Source organism: Scyliorhinus canicula, chromosome 6 (assembly GCF_902713615.1).
Source record: "Scyliorhinus canicula chromosome 6, sScyCan1.1, whole genome shotgun sequence".
Classification (NCBI taxonomy): domain Eukaryota; kingdom Metazoa; phylum Chordata; class Chondrichthyes; order Carcharhiniformes; family Scyliorhinidae; genus Scyliorhinus; species Scyliorhinus canicula.
Genome location: NC_052151.1, coordinates 109,988,344 through 110,009,393, shown reverse-complemented (window position 1 = coordinate 110,009,393; position 21,050 = coordinate 109,988,344). Strand labels below are relative to the sequence as shown.

The following is a 21,050-nucleotide window of genomic DNA, read 5'->3' as shown; positions in this document are numbered from 1 at the left end:
AAAATATAAAATCTGTATTGTTTACCTTTATTGGTCTATGTTCGTTAAATTGTGGAGTGGACATGAAAGTGTCCAAACGTTCCCAGCCAAATAATTGGGAATGCTTTCTTCAATTTCCTTAACTGTAATGAACCTATTCGAACTGTGGGTTGGTTTCCACCCCAGGTCTTTTATCAAGAGCTATAGAAGGCAGATCCTCAGAGGAGAGACTGTCAGTGATACAGTTTTTCGACCGGTTGTCCTTCCCAATGGTGGAGCTGGGGAGAAGGGAGGAGTTGGAGACGATGGTGGGACCGGAGGTTATGAAGTGTATCGGATTAATGCAGTTAGGTAAAGCTCCGGGTCCGGATCTGTTCCTTATTGAATTTGATAAAAGATTTGCGGGTCAGTTGATCCCACTGTTGTTGGATATGTTCAATGATTCTTTGGCCTGGGGTTGTTGCTGGCCACGTTGGCACAGGCACCAATTTCCCTGATCCTGAAGAAGCATAAGGGTCCTATGAAGAGTAGGTCATATTTCATTGTTGTAACGCTGATGCAAAGTTGTTGGCAACGGTGCTGGCAGTGCGTTTGGAGCCCTGCCTTCCGGGGGGTGATTTTGGAGGAGCAGGCTGGTTTTGCCATGGGCAGGCAGTTGTCAGCCAACATACAGAGGTTGCCAAGTGCCGTTCTGTCCCCCACCCCAGGGCCCGAGCCAGAGGTGATTATTTCAATGAACAGCGAAAAAGAATTTGATAGGTTGAGTGGGGATACCTATTTGTAATTCTTGGAAGGTTTGGTTTAGAGCCAAAATTTATATCATGGGCTCAGCTCCTGTACAGGGCCCCTCACAATGAATATCCATACAAATGCCCAGAGTTTGGGTTACTTCCAATTGAACAAGGGTACAAAACAGGGTTGTCCATTGTCTCCTCTTTCTTTGTCTTGACAATCAAGGCTCTGGTTATTACATTACGGTCATCGATGAGGTCGCGGGGGATAGAAGGGGGGCGGGAGCAGAGGGGGTCTTTATATGCGGATGATTTGCTTTTGTATATCATGGACCCTCTTCACAATGTGGAGCAGTTAATGAAGCTGTTTCGTAGTTTTGGCTCCTTCTCGGAGTGCAAGCTGAATTTTGGCAAAATCCAGCAAATCCCCCAGTAAGGGGAGCAGACCTGGGAAAGTTGCCGTTTCGCCTGGCTTTGTTTTCTGGGAATTCCGTGGTCCATGACTGGGCCTCGCTCCACACACTTAACTTTGTTAGTCTGGCGAATACGGTCAACGTCGACTTGAAAAGGTGGAATGTCCTCCCTCTGGCTTTGGTGGGCAGGGTGCAGACTGCGTAAATGAACATTCTCCTAAGATTTTTGTTTCAGTGTCTCCCAGTCTTTCTCCCCAAATCTTTCTTTCCTCGGGTCAATTGGACTGAAAACATACAGAAGGTGCAGGGGTGGCTGAGGGATTCAGAGTCTATATGGTGGGGGGGGGGGCTGTGTGTGTGTGTGTGTGTGTGTGAAGGAGGGCTACTGTAATGGTACGAGTCCGAGGGCCCTGGTCACTGGCCCGCTTCGGTTTTCCCCTGCAAAATTTGCCACGAGCTGGGTAGTACTGGCCACTTTGAGGATATGGAGGCAATTTGGGCAGCTTTTTTAAAAAATAAATTTACAGTACTGAATTCTTTTTTTGGCCTAATTAAGGGGCAATTTAGACTGGCCAATCCACCTACCGTGCATCTTTGGGTTGTGGGAGAGAATGTGCAGACTCCACACGTAGAGCGATCCAGGTCTGGGATCGAACCCTTGTCCTCGATGCCATGAGGCAGCAGTGCTAACCACTGCACCACCGTACCGCCCCTTTGGGCAGCATTTTAGGTTGCATTCCATTAACAACATTGGGCCCTATTTGCAGGAACCATTTGTTTGCGCTGTCTGGCTTGGACACATTGTGCACGACTTGGGGAGAGAGGGGTTGGAGAGGTTTGGGGACATCTTTATTGAAGGGAGGTTCGCCGGTATGGAGGAGTTGTTGGAGAAGCTCCAGCTCCCGAGAACCAAGGTACTTAGGTACCTGCAGGTTCGTGACAGTTACAGAAAGGAAATTTCTTAAGTTTCCCCGGTACCTTGTTCTTGGACAGGGTCCTGTCCCTGGCCAAGCTGGGTGAGGGGAGGATTTCAGATATCTTGCCAGCTCCTGTCAACAAGCAGGCATTGTTGGAGGAACTAAAGACAAGTGGGAGGGTGAACTGGGTCCAGTTTTTGATGGGGGTTGTGGATTGTGGCTCTTCACAGGGTCAACTTCACCTCCTCTTGTGCTAGGCTAAGCTTGATCCAGTTCAAGGTGGTGTACATGCTGCACTTGACCAGGCTGCGGATGAATGGATTCTTTTCGAGGATAGGTACAATTATTTTGCGAGACAGGGCACCAGTGAATCATATGCACATGTTTTGGTCTTGCTCTATACTTGAAAGCTTCTGTGTGTCATTTTTTAGCATCATGTAGAGGATTCTGGGTATTCAGCTGGAGCTGTGCCCGTTGGTGGCTATTTTTGGTGCATCAGACGTGGTGTTGCAGATGGAGGTGAAGGTGGACGTCCTCATCTGCACCTTATTACTAGCCCAGAGGAAAGTTCTATTCGGGTGGCGGTCTACGGTACAACCCAGTGCTTCAAGCTGGCTGAGTGATCTCGTGGAATTTCTGTATCTTGAGAAGGTTACGTACACCAGGAGAGGGTCAGTGGACGGGTTCTACTCGAGGTGGCAGCCCTTCATCTCCTTTTTCAGGGAATTGGTCACCGTCAGTTTCTGGGGTGGGGTGGTTTTGTTCAGTTTTGGTTGTTATGGGGGGGTTGGGGATAGTTGTGGGTTGGTGGAATTTGCAATGGTATTTGTTATGTTATTGTTTTATTTTACTTTGTTGTAATGAAAAACTTTGCAGAATAAAATACATTTTTTAAACTGTCATGAACCCAAGTTATGAGGAGCCATGTGCTGCAGTATAATCTTGTATGGCAACCAAACTAGTGCTTTGCAGCAGGGAGGTGGGGTGGGGTTAACAAGAAAAGGTGGAGGCAGAGAGGATCGGGGGGCATGGTAGGGAAGTCAGGTTGTGATTGTGGGTTACTTATTTAGCTATGATGTGATCTCCTTTTGTTCTCTTTTGATTTTGGTTGCGCTGGATGTTTATTTACAAATGCATTAATAAAAATATTTTTTAAAATAATCTAGTGCTTTGTCTTTTTCAAATTATTTTTGCTGCCGTATTTTCTATTCCCCCCTTTATAAACTTCTCTATTATTTTTAATTTAATTTCATCTGAAGAAGCATGGAATAAAATTCCTGAAATATTTTCTCATGGTAACCTCAGTACACCTAAAATGCACCTGAAACTTGCCTTTTCAAATAGATGCATCCAACAAAATGTGTACTTTTGAAGAAAGGACACTGTGCTTGGAAAATGGTTCCACAGCCAATGATTGGGAATTGCAAAAGCCTCCACCCTTTGTTGCAGATTGGTGCTCTGCCTATAGTCTAGAGCAGACATCGTCAAACTCGGGGGTGCGACCCGTGGGTGGGTCGCGGGCGGGTGTCGGAAGGGTCACGGAGCCATCCGTCGCGGCACTCCTGGTCGCGGAAATCTGCGCCCAACAGCCACAGCAGACGACTGTTAATAACACCGGCTGCAAGCGGCCTTCAAAATGGCCACGAACATGTAAATAAAATTCGGGCGCACCGCGCATGCGTGCCAGATCATCGGGCAAGCATGCGCAGTGCAGCGCTTTTTTTTTTAAGTCGCAGCTTTTTTTTTTACTAGTTGGGGGGGGGTTGTTTAATTCATTTATTTTATTCACTTTTTTTTATATAAAAGAGTTCAGGGGGGATTTATTTGATGAAATTTTAAAGGAAATAAATGCAGAACTTTGGACAAATGGAGACTCCATACTTTCTGACACCAGAAGGCTTCACCCTCATCCAACAGGTTCCATTGGAGGAGCGCATACGAGGGCCAAAGGGACCCAAAATCATTTCTTCCATTTTTGTCAGCAGCAAACAAGTTAAGAGAAAATGGTGGGTCACGCAGGTTGGCCGGCGTGGGCCGCAAAGGTTGGCTGGTTGGCAAAAATGGGTCCCCGGGAAAAAAAAGTTTGAAGAACACTGGTCTAGAGAAACAGAAGGGAGACATGGATGATAAGTATCGTTATTTCTTCAACCAAACCACTGACAGCCAGCAAAATTTAAGTTTGAATCCATTGCTGATGGAGAGAGAGAGAGAGAGAGAGAGAGAGAAAGACAAAATGTTGATGTTTGGATTGGTGACGCACACGAGGCCTGTTGATTCTAGAAGGAATGTTGCATGTTTGGAGAGTGAGGAAGATCATGCACCTACCCACCCCACAACACAACCCATTGCTCACAAGATGGGTGGATCCAGCTGGAGGCAAAATAATCAACTTACAAGATGGTTGTGATGTCTATATATGTGCAATTGTAAGAAAGTGCCCAGAACTGAGCCAGATTCCCTGATGGAACTTTCATTGTGATACAGCAAGAAGCAGAACACAATCAGGGTATTTTTGTGAAATGGCACAACCTTGTAATACACAGCTTGCGAGTTTCAATTAAGTTCCATAGCCACTTTCATATTTTAGGATGTGTTATTTCATTTAAATTATTTTATTCAAATTATTGGATAATTCCATTCTTTTCCGAACCCAAAAAAATCTTCAAGTTCAAACTAACATACATGGAATTTAATTAAATATTTTACAGATATGTGAAAACTTCCAATGCAAGACAGGAAAAAAACTATCTAAATATTGAAAGGAAGCTTAGAGGCCAGATCAAATACAGCAAAATTCCTGTGTGAAACACAAAGTGCATTTTCCTACTACAAGCAATGAATCTGAGAAACAAGATAATTGGCTATCGAACATCACATCGAACTTCATGGCTTCAATTAACTTGTATATATTTGAAGACATTTATGTAAACAGATCTCGTTTTAGGACTTAGCTGCAAACCTCAATGTATGAAATTCAAAGTAGGATAAATCAGAAATAGAAGCATACAAAGATCAGAACTGCTTAAGCTTTTCTCCCTAGGTTATGTGGTACCAACCGCAATGACTGCATGACGAGAAAATGTGAAATGCACTGTACAGGCCTAGTCAGAGGGACCATCTTTCTAATGAGACCTTAAACCAATGTCCCATTTGCCCTCTCAGGTGGAGGCATAAGATCCCATGGCGTTATTTTGAAGAGGAGCATAGGGGCTATGCCTGATATCCTGGTCAATATGTACTCCTCAGAAATCTGGCCCGGTTAGTTGAGTAAATGAAGGAGGACTTTCGGAGGTGGGACATGCTCCTGCTGTCACTGGCGGGGAGGGTGCAGACCGTAAAAATGACGGTTCTTCCGAGATTTTTGTTTGTCTTACAGTGTCTCCCTATTTTTAACTCAAAGGCTTTTTTAAGCGGGTTAATGCGGTGATTTCTGGGTTTGTATGGACGGGTAAAACCTCGCGAATGAGGAAAGTGCTGTTGGTGCAGAGCCGAGGGCGGGGAGATGGCCCTACCGAACTTCAAGAATTACTACTGGGCGACAAATATAGCCATGATCAGGAAGTGAGTAGTGGGGGTGGGGGAGGGGTTGGTATGGGAGCGGGTGGGGGCGGCGTCTTGTAGGGGCACAAGCTTAGGAGCACTGGTAACGGCACCTCTCACCGGCTCCACAAGCCTGGTGGTGGTGGTGACTCTGAGCATATGGGGGCAGTGGCGGAAGAATATGGGAGTGGAGGGAGCTTCGGTATTGGCTCCAATTTGTGGCAAACACTGGTTTGTGCTGTGGAAGTTGAAGGGGGAGTTCCGGAGATGGCAAAGAGCAGGGATTGAGAGGCTGGGGGATTTGTTTATCGATGAGAGCTTTCCTTGTTAATAATAATCGCTTATCGTCACAAGTAGGCTTCAATTAAGTTAATGTAAAAGTTCCCTAGTCGCCACATTCTGGCGCCTGTTCGGGGAGGCCGGTACGGGAATTGAACCCGCGCTGCTGGCCTTGTTCTACATTACAAGACAGCTGTCTAGCCCACTGTTTGGAGGAGTTTGACTTGCCGGGGAGTGGGGGGGGGGGGGGGGGGGGGGGGGGGTTATGGGTTTCGCTATCGGCAGGTGAGAGACTTTGCACCAAATCAGGTTTCGACTTTCCTCTTCTACCACCACACGGGATACAGGACAAGGTAGTTTCTAAAACGGAAGTAGGGGAAGGGAATGTCTTGGAAATTTATAAAGAGCTCATGATAGGGGAGGTAAAGTGCAAGTGGGAAGATGAGCTGAGTAAGGAGCTAGAGGCAGGTCTGTGGGAGGATGCGCTGAGTAGAGGCAACACGTCCTCATGTGCCAGGCTCAGCCTGATACAATTTAAGGTGGTTCACCAGGCATACATGACAGTGGCCCGGATGAGCAAGTTTCTGGGGATAGGGGACAGGTGTGTGAGGAATGTGGGAGGGCCCGCAAACCATATCCACATATTTTGGTCATGTCCGCTTAGGGGATTTTGGCAGGGATTTACTGATGTCATGTCCACGATGTTAAAAATGAGGGTGGCCCCCTGAGTCCAGAGGTGGTGATTTTTGGAGTGTTGGAAGACCGGGAGTCCAGGGAGCGAGAGGCGCGGACGTTTTGGCCTTTGCCTCCTTGGTAGCCCGGAGGCAGATCCTATTATCCTGGAGGGACTCGGAGTCCCCGAAATCGGGGGTTTGGGTTAGCGACGTGGCTGGGTTTCTCAGGCTTGAGAAAATTAGGTTCACCCTGAGGGGATCAACTTTTGGGTTCATTCGGAGGCGGCAGCTGTTTATTGACTTCTTCGGGGAAAACTAAACTGTAAGCAGATACAATAGGAGGGCGGAGGGAGGACGTAGGGGAATTAGTTTAGTTTAGGCAGGATCAGTGAGAGGAGATGGAGGGACTGGGGAATTGGGTGTATAAGTCACATTGGCTGGGTATGGTAAAGGCCTGAATAATGAGTGCATTAGTCTCTAGGTAGAAAGAATATGCAGTTCTAGACAAATTAGCAATGGAGAGTTTGGCTGGGGGAGTGGGGGGTGTTAGGTCGTGAATTATGTTTACATTTGTTTTTGCAATTTGTTATTATAACATCATAAAAGCCTTCATAAAAAGGATTTTTTTTTAAAGTAAAAATATTTACTCCTCAATTATCACTAAAAAGACATTCCCTGTTCGTTATTTATCACACTGCTGTTTGTGGGAACTTGCTGTGGGCAAATTGGTTGCTATGTTTCCTGCATTGGAACAGTGACTCCTCTTCAAACGTTTTTCACTGTTGGAAGGCACTTAGGAATGTCCTGATGTTGTGAAAACTATTACTTAAATTCAATTTTTTTCCACTCGTGTGACAACTGCAATGGTGGCAGGTCAGAAATGTCAAACAAGCAGTCGTATGACCCAAGCTGGAATACTTCAAATTCAGTACATCTTACAAAAAAACATTACCATACTTCCCACTCTATCAGGACTGTTTCTATTTTGGAAGCAACTATTGTTGTCCAATGATGGACATGGAGGGTGAGAAGTCAACAGATAATTAGTGGCTCTGATTCCAGAGATTGATAGGTGTTGAGAGGGGTGGGGTATGGTAAGTATTGTGGAGAATTTATAAACTAAGCAGAATGTTGAATTTGATGTATTGAGATACAAGGATTCGGTGAACATCTGTAAAGGACTGAATGATGAGTGAGTTAGTCTCTGGGTAGAAAGAATATGCAGTTCTAGACAAATTTGCAATGGAGAGTTTGGAATGCAAGCAAAGGTCCCAGGCGCAACTATCTTCAGCTGCTTCTTTAAGAACCTTCCTTCCAGCATAAGGTCAGATATGGGGATGCTCACAGATGATGTCACAAAGTTCAGCACCATTTGCAACTCCTCAGACATTGAGGTAGTCCACGTGCAAATGCAGCAAGACCTGGACAATATCCATGCTTGAAGTGCCAGGCAATGACTATCTCCAGTAAGAGAGATTCAAACCATTGCCCCTTGACATTCAATGGCATTACCATCACAGAGTCCCCCACTATCAATATCCTTGGGGTTACCAACCATAAAAAGGACAAAATCGGAGTTGAGATGGTAAATGGAGGGGCAGCACAGTGGCGCAGTGGTTAGCACTGCTGACTAAGCACCTAGGACCCATGTTCAATCCCGGACCCAGATCACTGTCCATGTGGAGCTTGCACGCTCTCCCCGTGTCTGTGTGGGTCTCACCCCCACAACCCAAACATGTGGGGTTTGCACGGGCAGCACGGTAGCATTGTGGATAGCACAATCGCTTCACAGCTCCAGGGTCCCAGGTTCGATTCCGGCTTGGGTCATTGTCTGTGTGGAGTCTGCACATCCTCCCCGTGGGTGCGTGGGTTTCCTCCGGGTGCTCCGGTTTCCTCCCACAGTCCAAAGATGTGCAGGTTAGGTGGATTGACCTTGATAAATTGCCATTAGTGTCCCTTAGTGTTGGGTGGGGTTACTGGGTTATGTGGATAGGGTGGAGGTGTTAACCTTGGGTAGGGTACTCTTTCCAGGAGCCGGTGCAGACTCGATGGGCCGAATAGCCTCCTTCTGCACTGTAAATTCTATGATCTATGTGCAGGGTAGATGGATTGGCCACACTAAGTTGCTCCTTAATGGGAAAAATATAATTGGCTACCCTAATTTTTTTTTAAAAGATGGGAAATGTGAACATCTGATGTGCTGTACTGGTGATCCACAAAATGAACTTCAAAATGTTGTTCAGCAAAGAGCACACAGATTATATGCTGCCTCATTCAATCCTCAAGAGCAGTCAAGGGGCAGTTAATCTGCTCAATGGCGGCCGGTATAGACCAGGGTGCATGGGCGCAGTGGGCACAGGAGCAACACGAGTTCCTTCGGGGCTGCTTTGCTGATCTTAAAAAGGACATGCTGGCCCCGATGAAGGCATCAATAGACCAAAGGATCGGAACTCAGGCGACACAAGGGAAAGCGATTAAGGAGATGGAGAAAAAGCTATCCGATCATGAGGATGAGTTGGTTGTATTGGCCCTTAAGGGGGAGGCGCAGGATGACCTCCACGAAAAGTGGCAGGAGAGGCTGGAGGACCTAGAAAAAAGGTCCTGGAGACAGAACTTGAGAATTGTGCCCCCCCCCCACCCCCCGAAGGTGCGGGAGCATTTGTGTCTAAGATGCTAGAGACGCTGATAGGGACGGGGGTATTCCCTCGATCCCTGGAGCTGGACGAGGCACACAGAGCCCTGGCAAGGGAGCCCAAGGCGAATGAATCGCCGAGGGCCATGGTGGTCAGATTTCATCGCTCTCGGACAAGGAACTTGTCTTGCGGTGGGCAAAAAACGAACGGAGCAGCAGGTGGGCGAACAGCGCGATATGCATCTACCAGGACCTGGGTGCGGAGCTGGCCAAGAGGCTGCTGGATTCAACCGGGTGAGGGCGACCCTCTTCAGCAAGGGGGTAAAATTTGGGATACTACACCCAGCGAGGCTATGGGTCACGTACAGGAACGTCATCACTATTTGAGATAGCAGACAAAGCGTGGTCATTCATCAAACAAGAAAAACTGGACTCAAATTAAAGGACAGTTAAGCTTTGGTGGAATGTGGCGGTGGGGCTGGGTAACACGGTACCGTTTCTAATATAAGATTATATACAATGTTGGGTGCATGTCAGGGCTGTGATGGTGGCTGGAGGGTGCAGTGTTTTCGGCAAAGCTGAGATACGGAGAGGGCCCTGTACTGAGTGCGATCCTTCGGGATGTGTCTCCTCACGGGGCAATGTTAGTGTCTTCTGTTTATTTTTCGTTTCGTATTACTATTTACTCACTGGGGCTGGAGAGATAGTTTAATTGGTTTATTCATGTGGGGACAGGGCAGCACGGTGGCGCAGTGGGTTAGCCCTGCTGCCTCACGGCGCCGAGGTCCCAGGTTCGATCCCGGCTCTGGGTCACTGTCCGTGTGGAGTTTGCACATTCTCCCTGTGTTTGCGTGGGTTTCGCCCCCACAACCCAAAGATGTGCAGGGTAGGTGGATTGGCCATGCTAAATTGCCCCTTAATTGGAAATTTTAAAAAAAAAAGAAGAAAAAAAATTCATCTGGGGAGAGGGGTCCGGGCAATGAGATGACAGTCTGATCGGCGCCAGGGGCGGGAGCTGCTGGGGTCAGCATGGGTCAGCTGCCTCTCGGGAACGTAGTGGGGGGTGAGCAAGTGCTCAGTTGGTGCTTGGTGGGGGGTTTTAGATCGTGGGGCTGTTGGGGAAGGGGAGGGGGAGGCGCTGCTTTGCTGACAGAGGTAGTATCAATTTTGGGGTACCAATTGAGGGGCGGTGGCACCCTGTGGGGGAGCTCGAGGAAGCGAAGGGCACGGGCTCGAGGTTGGCCAAAAAAAGGTGATGGCTAGTCGGCAGGGGGGTTTAGCCCCCCCAGGCTGATCACGTGGAATGTGAGGGGTTTGAATGGGCCGGTCAAAAGAGCGCACATGTTCGCGCATCTAAAGGGGTTTAAGGCAGACGTAGCAATGCTTCAGGAGACACATTTAAAGCTCGCAGATCACACGAGATTGAGAAAGGGATGGGTAGGCCAAGTGTTCCATTCAAGGCTGGATTCAAAGACCAGGGGGGTAGCAATTCTGATCAGTAAGGGTGTGGCATTCGCGGCTGGGAGAATTGTGGCAGATAAGGGGGGCAGGTATATAATGGTGAGTGGAAAGTAGGAGGGGGTCCGGGTGGTGTTTGTGAACGTCTACGCTCCAAATTGGGATGATGTGGAATTTATGAGACGCGTGCTAGGCAAAATTCCGGACTGAGAGTCACACAACCTGATCATGGGGGGAGACTTTAACACAGTCATTGACCCCGAGCTGGACCGGTCGAAGTCCAAGACAGGGAAGCGACCAGCAGTGACTAAGGAACTGAAGGGTTTTATGGAGCAGATGGGGGGGTTGGATCCCTGGAGGGGCGCGCGGCCGAGAGCGAAGGAGTTCTCTTTTTTCTCCCACGTTCATTAGGTTTATTCCGGCATAGACTTCTTTGTCTTGAGCAGGGCTTTAATCCCAAAGGTGGCGGGGGACAGAATACTCAGCAATCACAGTCTCGGACCATGCCCCACACTGGGTGGACCTGCGGCTTAGTGAGGAGAGAGGGCTGCGCCCACTCTGGAGACTGGATGTGGGGCTGCTGGCGGACGAAGAGGTTTGCGGGCGGATTAGTAGGAACATCCAGGATTACCTGGAAACAAATGATACAGGTGAGGTAGCAGTGGCAACGGTCTGGGAGGCTCTGAAGGCAGTTGTCAGAGGGGAACTCATCTCAATTCGATCCCATAGGGAAAAGTGAGAAAGAGCGAAGAGGGAGAGACTGGTGGAGGAGGTACTCCTAGTGGACAGGAGATACGCGGAGGGCCCCCGAGGCGGGGCTACTGAGGGAGCGGCTGAGTCTGCAGGCGGAGTTTGAACCGCTGACCACAGGGAAAGTGGTAGCACAGCTGAGGAAGGCAAGGAGGGCAGTCTATGAGTACGGGGGGAAAGCGAGTAGAATGCTGGCACACCAACTGCGAAAGAGGGAGGCGGCCAGGGAAATCGGGGCAGTAAAGAATAAGGAGGGTAACACGGTCTTGGATCCAGGGGGGGTGAACGAAGTCTTTAAGGAATTCTATAGTAAACTATACGAGTCGGAGCCCCCGACGGGAGCGGAAGGGATGAGGCAGTTTTTGGAACAGTTGAGGTTTCCAAAGGTGGAAGAGGACCTGGTGGAGGGGCTGGGGGCCCCGATTGAATTGGAGGAGATTGTCGAGGGTATAGAGGGCATGCAGTCGGGTAAAGCCCCGGGACCCGACGGTTACCAGGTAGAATTCAATAAGAAATTTTCGGAAATATTGAGCCCACTCCTAATGAGGACCTTCAATGAGGCTAGGGAGAAAGGAACCCTCCCCCCAAAAATGTCACAGGCCTTGATCTCACTCATTCTAAAACGTGGGAAGGACCGAGAACATTGCAGATCATAGAGGCCGAGACAGTGGAGGAGGTACAAGAAGGTGGAAGGAAGGTCGGTCTGGACCCCGATATGCAACAACCACAGGTTTGTCCCGGGTAGGATGGATGGTGGGTTCCAGAGCTGGCAGAGGGCAGGCATCAGAAGGATGGGAGATCTGTTCATAGACGGAAGCTTTCCCAGTTTGAAGGCGCTAGAGGACAAATTTAATCTGCCGCCAGGAAACGCCTTTAAATATCTGCAAGTACGAGGGTACGAGCCTTCCTGGAAAAACAGGCCTTTCCGACGCTGCCGCCACTGAGGATACAGGACAGGGTGGTCTCCGGCACCTGGGTGAGGGAGGGGAAGGTGTCGGATATCTACCAGGAACTAAAGGAGGCGGAGGAAACCCCGGTGGAGGAGCTCAAGGGCAAATGGGAGGAGGAGCTAGGTGAGGAGTTGGAAGCTGGGCTGTGGGCAGAGGTCTTGGGCAAGGTTAAATCCTCGTCATCATGTGCCAGGCTCAGTCTAATTCAATTTAAAGTGGTACACCGGGCACACATGACGGCAGCGAGAATAAGCAAGTTTTTTGAGGTAGAAGACAGTTGTATGAGGTGCAAGGGCAGCCCTGCAAACCATGTCCACATGTTTTGGGCATGCCCGACACAGAGTTCTGACAAGGGTTCGCGAGGGCAATGCCCAAGGCGCTTAACACACGCATGGTGCCGAGTCCAGAGATAGCCACCTTTGGAGTGTCAGAAGACCCAGGAGGCCAAAGAGGCGGGACGTCTTGGCCTTTGCCTCCCTAGTAGCCCGGAAACGGATTTTATTAATGTGGAGGGACTCGAAGCCCCCAAGTGTAGAGACTTGGGTTAACGACATGGCTGGGTTTCTCAGCCTCGAGAAAATAATGATGTGGCGATACCGGCGTTGGACTGGGGGTGAGTACAGTAAGAAGTCTTACAACACCAGGTTAAAGACCAACGTGTTTGTTTCAAACACTAGCTTTCGGAGCACTGCTCCTTCCTCAGGTGAATGACCTCGGGTGATTCACCTGAGGAAGGAGCAGTGCTCCGAAAGCTAGTGTTTGAAACAAACATGTTGCACTTTAACCTGGTGTTGTAGGGCTTGAGAAAATAAAGTTCGCCTTAAGAGGGTCTACTCTAGGGTTCTCTCGAAGGTGGCAGCTGTTCGTCGACTTTCTCGTGGAAATTTAAAATGTCAGCAACAGCAGCAATCCGTTGGGGGGGGGGGGGGCGGGTGAGTGCTTCACTGGGATGGTGTGGGAAGACTGGGTCGCTTGGGGTAATGTCTATTTAATTGTTTTGTATATTCTCTGTTTACACTATGTTAATGTTCACTTGTTTGTTTTGCTATCATTGTTACTACTGTTTTATTATGAAACATTATGCAAAACATAATAAAAATACTTTTTTTTAATCTGATTTACCAAACCCCACCTCAAGAAAAAAAAAACGGATACTAAATGGGTTCTACTTCAGGAGACAAGTGGACTTGGGTGGGAGATGTATCAGTCACTGGAGAGATCAGCAAGTACCAATTAATTGATGCACCAAGACATTGTTTTATTTCTGCTGAATACTCAGTGTGAAAACTAACGGTTAAACACAAGCAGAGGTGCAGGGTCGGCCAGGTTGTGCGGAGGCAGGTGGCAAGGAGGGACAGGACGTTTTAGCACAGAATGGTAACTGATGTGCACATAAGACTCGAACAAATCGGAACAGGAGTAGGCTATTCAGCCCTTTGAGCCTGCTCTGCCATTTTTAAAATAAATTTAGAGTATCTAAGTCTCTTTTGTTTTTCCAATTTAGGTGCAATTTCGTGTAGCCAATCCACCTACCCTGCACATCTTTGGTTATGGGGGTGAGACCCACGCAGACACGGGGAGAATGTGCAAACTCCACTGGACAGTGACCAGAGGCCAGGGTCACTGCGCCACCATGCCACCCGCTGCTCGGTCATTTCATATGACGATATTTGATCTAACACTCACAAAGTTCACTTTCCTGGCTTATCGCCGTAACTCATAATTCCCCACCCCACTGATTCTGTATACAAACATAGAAAAGTAGCTTTAGACTACACAACATATAGACAAGGCTAAAACCTGGTTGAGTCAGCAAGCCCTTTCAAGTATGAATAATCACCATCAGTATCCAAGTTGGCAGGAAGAGGAGCAGACAAAGAGATAAAAAGGCAAGTATGGACTATTCCTGATCACAAGAGTGCAACGTGATCATGGCGGAGAGAATAAGAATCTGATTGCACAATGAACAAACTATTTGAGGGAGAGGAGGGGAAATGACGGTAACAGAAATGTAATTTACATTTTTCAATCAGAGACCCTTACTCAGTCCAGGTATTTCAGCACCATCAAATCACAGTATATTGGTCCAACGGCTGACTTGACATATAGAACTACAATTTTACATATAGGGCAGCAAGGTGGCACAGTGGTTAGCATTGCTGCCTCACAGCTCCAGGGACCTCAGGTGATTGTCTGTGTGGTGTTTGCACTTCTTCCATGTGTGACCTTGGGTTTCCTCCGGGTGCTCCTGTTTCTTCCCACAGCACAAAGATGTGCAGGTTAGGTGGATTCGCCACGGTAAATTGTGCCTTAGTGTTCAAAAAGGTTTGGTGGGTTACTGGGTTAGGGGTAGAGTGGATGCATGGGCTTCAGTAGGGTGCTCTTTCTAAGGGGCAATGCAGACTTGATGGGCTGAATGGCCTCCTTCTGCACTGTAAATTCTATGATTCTATATGGGGTTGATTTCAATAAAACTCACTATGGTTTTGATCTTTGAATATAAATGGACAACTATTTTTTGATAGTATAAAAGTAGATTTTCCAAATTATCAGCTTTGCCAAAATAAACATGTGGAAACAAGAATAAAGGTACTCAAGGTTTATGATTGGGACACAGATGACAATAATTTAAAAGATTTGTAACAGCAACATTTATAAATAATTTTGAAACTGCAAATAAACAGCATAGCAATTTAAACTTTAGCCTGAAAATTCTACTTGATCCTTCAGGTATATAAGTTAGAAGGAAGCAACTTGCATACACACAGAAAGGTCCCACACACACCAATGAGATAAATGACCAGTTGACCTATTTTAGTGTCATCAGTTGAGAGATGAACATTGGACAGGACACAGAGATCTGCCTGCACCCCTTAGAATAGTACGATGGGATAGTTCATATTCACTCAAGGCGGCTTGGGACATCAAACTAACATCTCATCTGCAATACAGCACTTCTGACCAAAAGTAAGCCTAAATCTCTGGAGTGGAGCTTCAAATCACAACCACATCTCATCTGCAAGATGGCACTTCTGACCACAGCGTGAGACCAAATCTCTGGAACGAAGCTTCAAATCACACCCTCAGAATCAAGAGGCCAAAATGTTAACATTGAAAGTTCAAGACATAGAACTATAACAGAAGGATTCAGAGGAAATACAAAATCCAGAATTATTAAGCCTCTGTTATCTAATGCACTTCTGCTCAGGATCTGGGATATTATTGTTTTATTCGGGTTCTTAATTTGTAATCTTAAATAAAAAATATCTTCAGAATGATATGTGGCCATGTATTGTCGGGCATGGTCTGTTCAATCATTGCACCATCTGATAGGATTTCTTTAAAAATTAAAACAACGGGCTTCCGTTGGGCCATGGTGTGAACGGTCGCACACTTGGCAGCTCCTGCTCGAGGATGTTTATTTTTTTGGACCTTTTCCCCATTTGGAAGGTGGATGTGTGGCTGAAAAAGGTGTAGGCCGTGTCAAAGGGTGTCTGATTCCACTGGGGGATGGATCTGAGCAGCAGAAGTGGGTGAAGAATAAGGGAGCAGCTGGAGCAGGAGAATCTTTGTGTGCCACAGCTTAAGATGGTGGAGGGTGTAGAGCGGCGCTGCCTACTCAATGGTCGATGGACCAACTGGTGGACTTCTTAAATGAAAAGTTCGGCCAGCAGAGGAGAGTGGCCCATGAGGACCTAGTCAAGGTGGTAGACCTGTGTAAGTTTGGAATTGAACGAGTGGAACACGGGCTGGAGTCCCAAAGTCAGGCCATCCGGAAAGTGTCGGAGGGGTGGGGAGCACACAGAGTAGTTGGCTTTGCTGGCTGCCGAGATGGGAGTATTGCAAGATACCCAAAGGCAGCAGCAGGAGAAGGTGGAGAACCTTGAGAACCCCTCCCCAAGAAAGAACTTGAGAATTGTAGGGATGCCGGAAGGCATCGAGGGAGCAGACGCTGCCATGTACATGGCTGGAATGTTGGAGAAGCTGATGGGAGAGAGGGCTTTTGGCCAGCCCCTGGAGGTCAATCCAGCGCATAGGGCACTAATGAGGCCGCAGGCGAATGAGCCACCGAGGGCAATGGTGGTCCGTCTTCTCCAGTTCCTAGATAAGGAGAAGATCTTGAGATGGGCGAGGCAGACGAGGAGATGCTGGGAGGGGAGTGAGCTGTGAGTGTATCAGGACCTGGGCCCGGACTTGGCGAAGAGGAGGGCCGCGTTTAATTGGGTGAAGGCTGCCCTCTTTGAAAAGGGGGTGTGGTTTCGGATTCTGTACCCGGCTCGCCTCTCACTGATCTTTAGTAATAGAGAGCACTATTTTGGAACACCAGAGGAGGCGACTGAATTTCTGAGGGACAATGGACTGACAGGTAAAGGAGGACACTGAACTGTGGATGAGGATGTGGAGAGGAATGTGGTTTCTTTTGTCCTGTTCTTTGGCAATTCTTGTATTTTTTTTTGTTCGATGGGTGGTTGGGGAACTCTTCTCCTCTGAGCTGTTTCGAGGCGATGACGGGGTGAGGGCACCTTTTTGACAGTTGGGGTTTTTTTTGTTTTTCTTGTTTATTGTTGCACCGTTGTGAGGGGAGTGAACAGGGGGAATCAATTGGGGGGTTAGGAGGTTGTGGCTCCTTTGGCGGGGGCTGCCAGGCTAGCTGGGCGGGTTAATTAACAGGAGCGCAGTGGGGGATGGGTTGTTGTTTTGTTTAGGTGAGGGAGGGGGCTGCTAAGGAAGGTGCTGTTGCTGTGGTGATATATGGGAGGGAGTGGTGACAATGGACATCCTGGGATGGGCATGGAGGGTCGCATGGCATGTGCGGGGGCTGGTCTAAGAAGGGGTATGATTGATCGGGGGGGGGGAGCCCTCCAACAAAACTGGTCACATGGAACGAGGGGGCGCTGGGCCAGTCAAATAGTCGCGTGTTTTCGCACATCTGAGGAGTTTGAAGGCGGATGTGGCCTTTTTGCAAGAGACACATCTGAGGATTGGGGACCAGACAAGGCTAAGGAAAGGTGGGTAGGGCAAGTTTTCCATTCAGGGTTCGATATGAAGACGTGTGGAGTGCCGGTGCTGCTCAATAAGCGGGTGGCATTTGACGTGGAGAATATAGTAGCGGATTCAGGCGGAGGGTTGGGATGGTGAGTGGAAATTGGAGGGGATACCAGTGGTCCTAGTTAATGTTTATGCCCCAAATTGGGACAATGTGGAATTTATGAGGCAAGTATTAGGGAAGATCGCTGACCTGGACTCACACCAGCTGATTATGTGTGTGTGTATGTGTGTGTGAATGTGTGTGTGTGGGGGGGGGGGGGGGGGGGGGGGGGGGTCGACTTCGAGATAGGGGAGGGTGTCGGTGGTGGCCAAGGAGCTGACGGGGTTTACGGAGCACTGGGGGGGGGGGGGGGTGGACTCATGGAGGTATGGGAGGCCGAGGGCAAGGGAGTTTTCATAAATCTCCTACTTGGGGCAGGGAGGCTCAGCACCCGCAGTGGTGGTTGGATGTGGGGCTGCTAACAGAGGAGGTGGTGTGTGAGCGGGTAAGGGACGCCATCCGGGGGTACGTGGAGGTAAATGATACGGGTGAGGTCTCGGCTGCCATGCTATAGGACACACTCAAGCCAGTGGTCAGGGGGAGGTTATATCAATTCGGGCCCACAGGGATAAGGAAGAGTGGGCAGAGATGTCAAGGTTGGTGGACGTGAATATGTGGGTGGACAAAAGGTACTCAGAGTCCCGGAGGCAGGATTGTTGAAGGAGAGGCAGAAGCTCCAGATGGAGTTTGGGTTGGTGTCCACAGGGAAGGCAGTGGGGCAGTTGCAGAGGGTAATAGGGGCAGTGTATGAGTACTGGGATAAGGCTAGTGGGATGCTGGCCCACAAGCTCAGGAAGCAGAAGGTGGCGAGAGAGATTGGCCGGGTGAAGGACAGCAAGGATGGAGTGGTATTCGATCCGGTGGGAGTGAATGAGGTGTTTGAGGACTTCTATGGGAGAGTTAACAAGAAAAAGTGGAGGCAGAAAGGGTGGAGGTATGGTGGGGAAGGCAGATTGCGGGTGTTCACTATTTATTGAGTTATGCTGTGCTCTGTTTATAATTTGTTGGTTATCTTTTAAATCTTGGTTGTGGTTTTATTTGATGTTTATTTATTAATATTTCTTTTTAAATTAAAAACAGTAAATTCAGGTAAAGTCAAATTAGGGTAATTTAATAGGAAACGGCAACAATCAGAGCCTCTGCTACCTGCAGCTAAAGTAGGAAGATAAAAACAAACTGACAAGCACGAGAACTTCAGTGACTTCAGATATACAGATAACCAAAAGGATAAGGTAGAATCAAAGTACGTCCAAAACAATTGAAACGTACAAAGTAGCAAACATGAAACAGCAAATGTTATTCAACAACAGAAACCATTCACAAATCATTGTATCAGAACTAGTAATTGTATCACTGGATTGGCTGGGAATTGATGTTGACATTAATCGAGTAGCGTTTTGTTCCAAACTCCTGCACGGAGACAAACTCCGTGTTGCCGCTGCCGACCAAAACTACAGGTATGACCCAAATATTCAGCCAGGACCATTCTTGTGCACGCTGTTAATTATCAGGGCTAATTTTCCTGCCCGAATCATGTGCCTCAATGAATTAACTATTATTTTCCTAATTTTCACATTCTTCCGTAGCTTCACCTCACCTCTGCTCACCCCATTTGACCCTGTACTCTGTTCAACTGTCCTTATACACGACAACTATTCCATCAGTCCATCAGCTACTCCACCCTCACTCGAGTACCTTTTTTGTTCCTTCTTAACTTCAAGGCCCTCATTCTTGAAAATGCTTTAACACACACCTCACCTTGTCCCCATCCGGTTCCTGTTTGGCCTCTACTCACGCTCTTTGCCTGTACTTGCTGTGAGACACGATTAGGGACAAATGCAAGCGGTCTTTCGCTCAACCACTAAGCAGGTTGCAGCAAAAGTAATAATGGGCCATCGTCCCTTCTATCATTAATCTGCATCTTTCAAAAAGTAGCAATAACTATCCAACGTTTAGCCAAGGGTGCCATTTCTACAACCCAACTTATCTTGTAAAATCATTTAAATAAATGAACTCATCCTCCATTTCCACCTGAAATCGTATATTTGCTTGGGCCTTTTCATCCACTGTATAGGGTATAGGGTGGATACGTGGGTTTGAGTAGGGTGATCATGGCTCGGCACAACACCGAGGGCCGAAGGGCCTGTTCTGTGCTGTACTGTTCTATGTTCTATACTTGGAACTGCGCACATCTGTAGAGTTGAGTAGTTCAATCGGGTCAGGGAACTTTGTGGCCATTCGCTCCCCAGAATGACTCAACTCTAGGTGTAGTTTGCTCGTTATCAAAAGTAGATCATTAACAGGGAAACTCCACTATTACTGTAGCATAAAAAGAAATGAAGGTCAACTAAAAGTTGGGTTCAGAGTAGTTAAAGAACTAATTCACCGGAAATCCGTCCATTTGGTGAGTAAAGGAGATTTCCCTTCCCCAGTGAGTTCCTCCTCACTCCCTCCCACCCAAACTTTAACTTAAAGATTTCCCCCAAGTCTTGTCGCCGCCTCTACCAGGAATTCAGCTCCATTTCACCCAGCCGCGTAAAAGAAAACTCATGAAGACAGAGGGGGAGGGAATTAACAAAAAGAGTTGAACAATGTCAATGTAGTTGGATTAGTTACTCAGGAAACCAGCGAGCGCAGACAGGCTCCGGGTGTGAATAATTCAGGAGCTGAACTCCGGGGAGGAGCTGCTGAATACCTGGGAATAGCAGCTGAGAGATCACACAGCCGGAGACAGAGAGGGAGCTCCAAGTTGGACAGCCTCCCTCTATATATACACACACTGAGAATAAGGCAGCTCCGGGCGCCTCGCTTCCCTTCCCCGCACAGAGCCCAGGACCTCACCCATGGCTGCGGACTCTCCTCTCGATCTCAGTCCCCAGGTTCTTATCCACAGGCGGCTCCGTCCATTCGCGGGAGAGGTAAAGCAGCAGCCCGACTGCAAACCTGTTGCCGCTCGGCTCGGTTCATCCGCCGGGGGGTGGGGGGGAGGCGCGATAGCAACTCCGCTCTCTTCCAGTCCAGTCCGCTCCCAGACTCCAGGGGGAGGGGCTTCTCCCGGCCACGCCCCTTCCCGGCCGGAGTCTCCGCGTGCTCGCTCCCTTGGTCGCCGTCGCGCGCTCCACACACACCCGGCTCCAGACCCCGCGCGCTCCCTTCCGCCCGGCTCCAGACCCCGCGCGCTCCCTCCCGCCCGGCTTCAGACCTCGCGCGCTCCTTATCGCCCGGGGTCCGATTGGCCTACGGCCGCCGCGCGCAGGGTGTCCCGGTTCTGGGCTTGCTGCAGCAACATTCAGCGCAGCTTGAAGCTTCCAGCTCCGCTTCTTGTGCTGTATCACTTTTGCATTTTTGACATCGCACCAAGGAGGCAAAGGTGAGGGTCGGCATTTTCCATGATCCTCGGTTGAATTTCGGTCGAAGACAGAACGGGCATTTCAAGCTATGAATCGACCTAACAATGGCACAGCTCCGTTTAATAGTCGCAGATATTGGGTGCAACTTCGAATATATAAAATAAGTTTTCGAATTGTTTAAAAGTGCTTTTGCAAAACTTCTTTGTTGGCAAACAACCCCTAAGCTGTTTGCATAATTGCTCTGAGCCGCAGCATCTGGGAACACTTTAGTGACGGGAACGATATAAT

At 48.4% G+C, this 21,050-nt stretch overlaps 1 protein-coding gene across 1 annotated transcript in view; it reads right to left on the bottom strand.

Annotated features, from left to right (window-relative positions):
• LOC119967389 (CD2-associated protein) overlaps positions 1-20,465 on the bottom strand; it is a 277,194-nt gene extending 256,729 nt beyond the window's left edge. Inside the window, exon 1 of the mRNA XM_038799889.1 lies at positions 20,254-20,465. Coding sequence (XP_038655817.1) covers positions 20,254-20,257 — 4 coding nt within the window. The 5' untranslated portion in view covers positions 20,258-20,465. The remainder of the gene's footprint in view (positions 1-20,253) is intronic.
• Between the last annotated feature and the right edge of the window lie 585 nt (positions 20,466-21,050).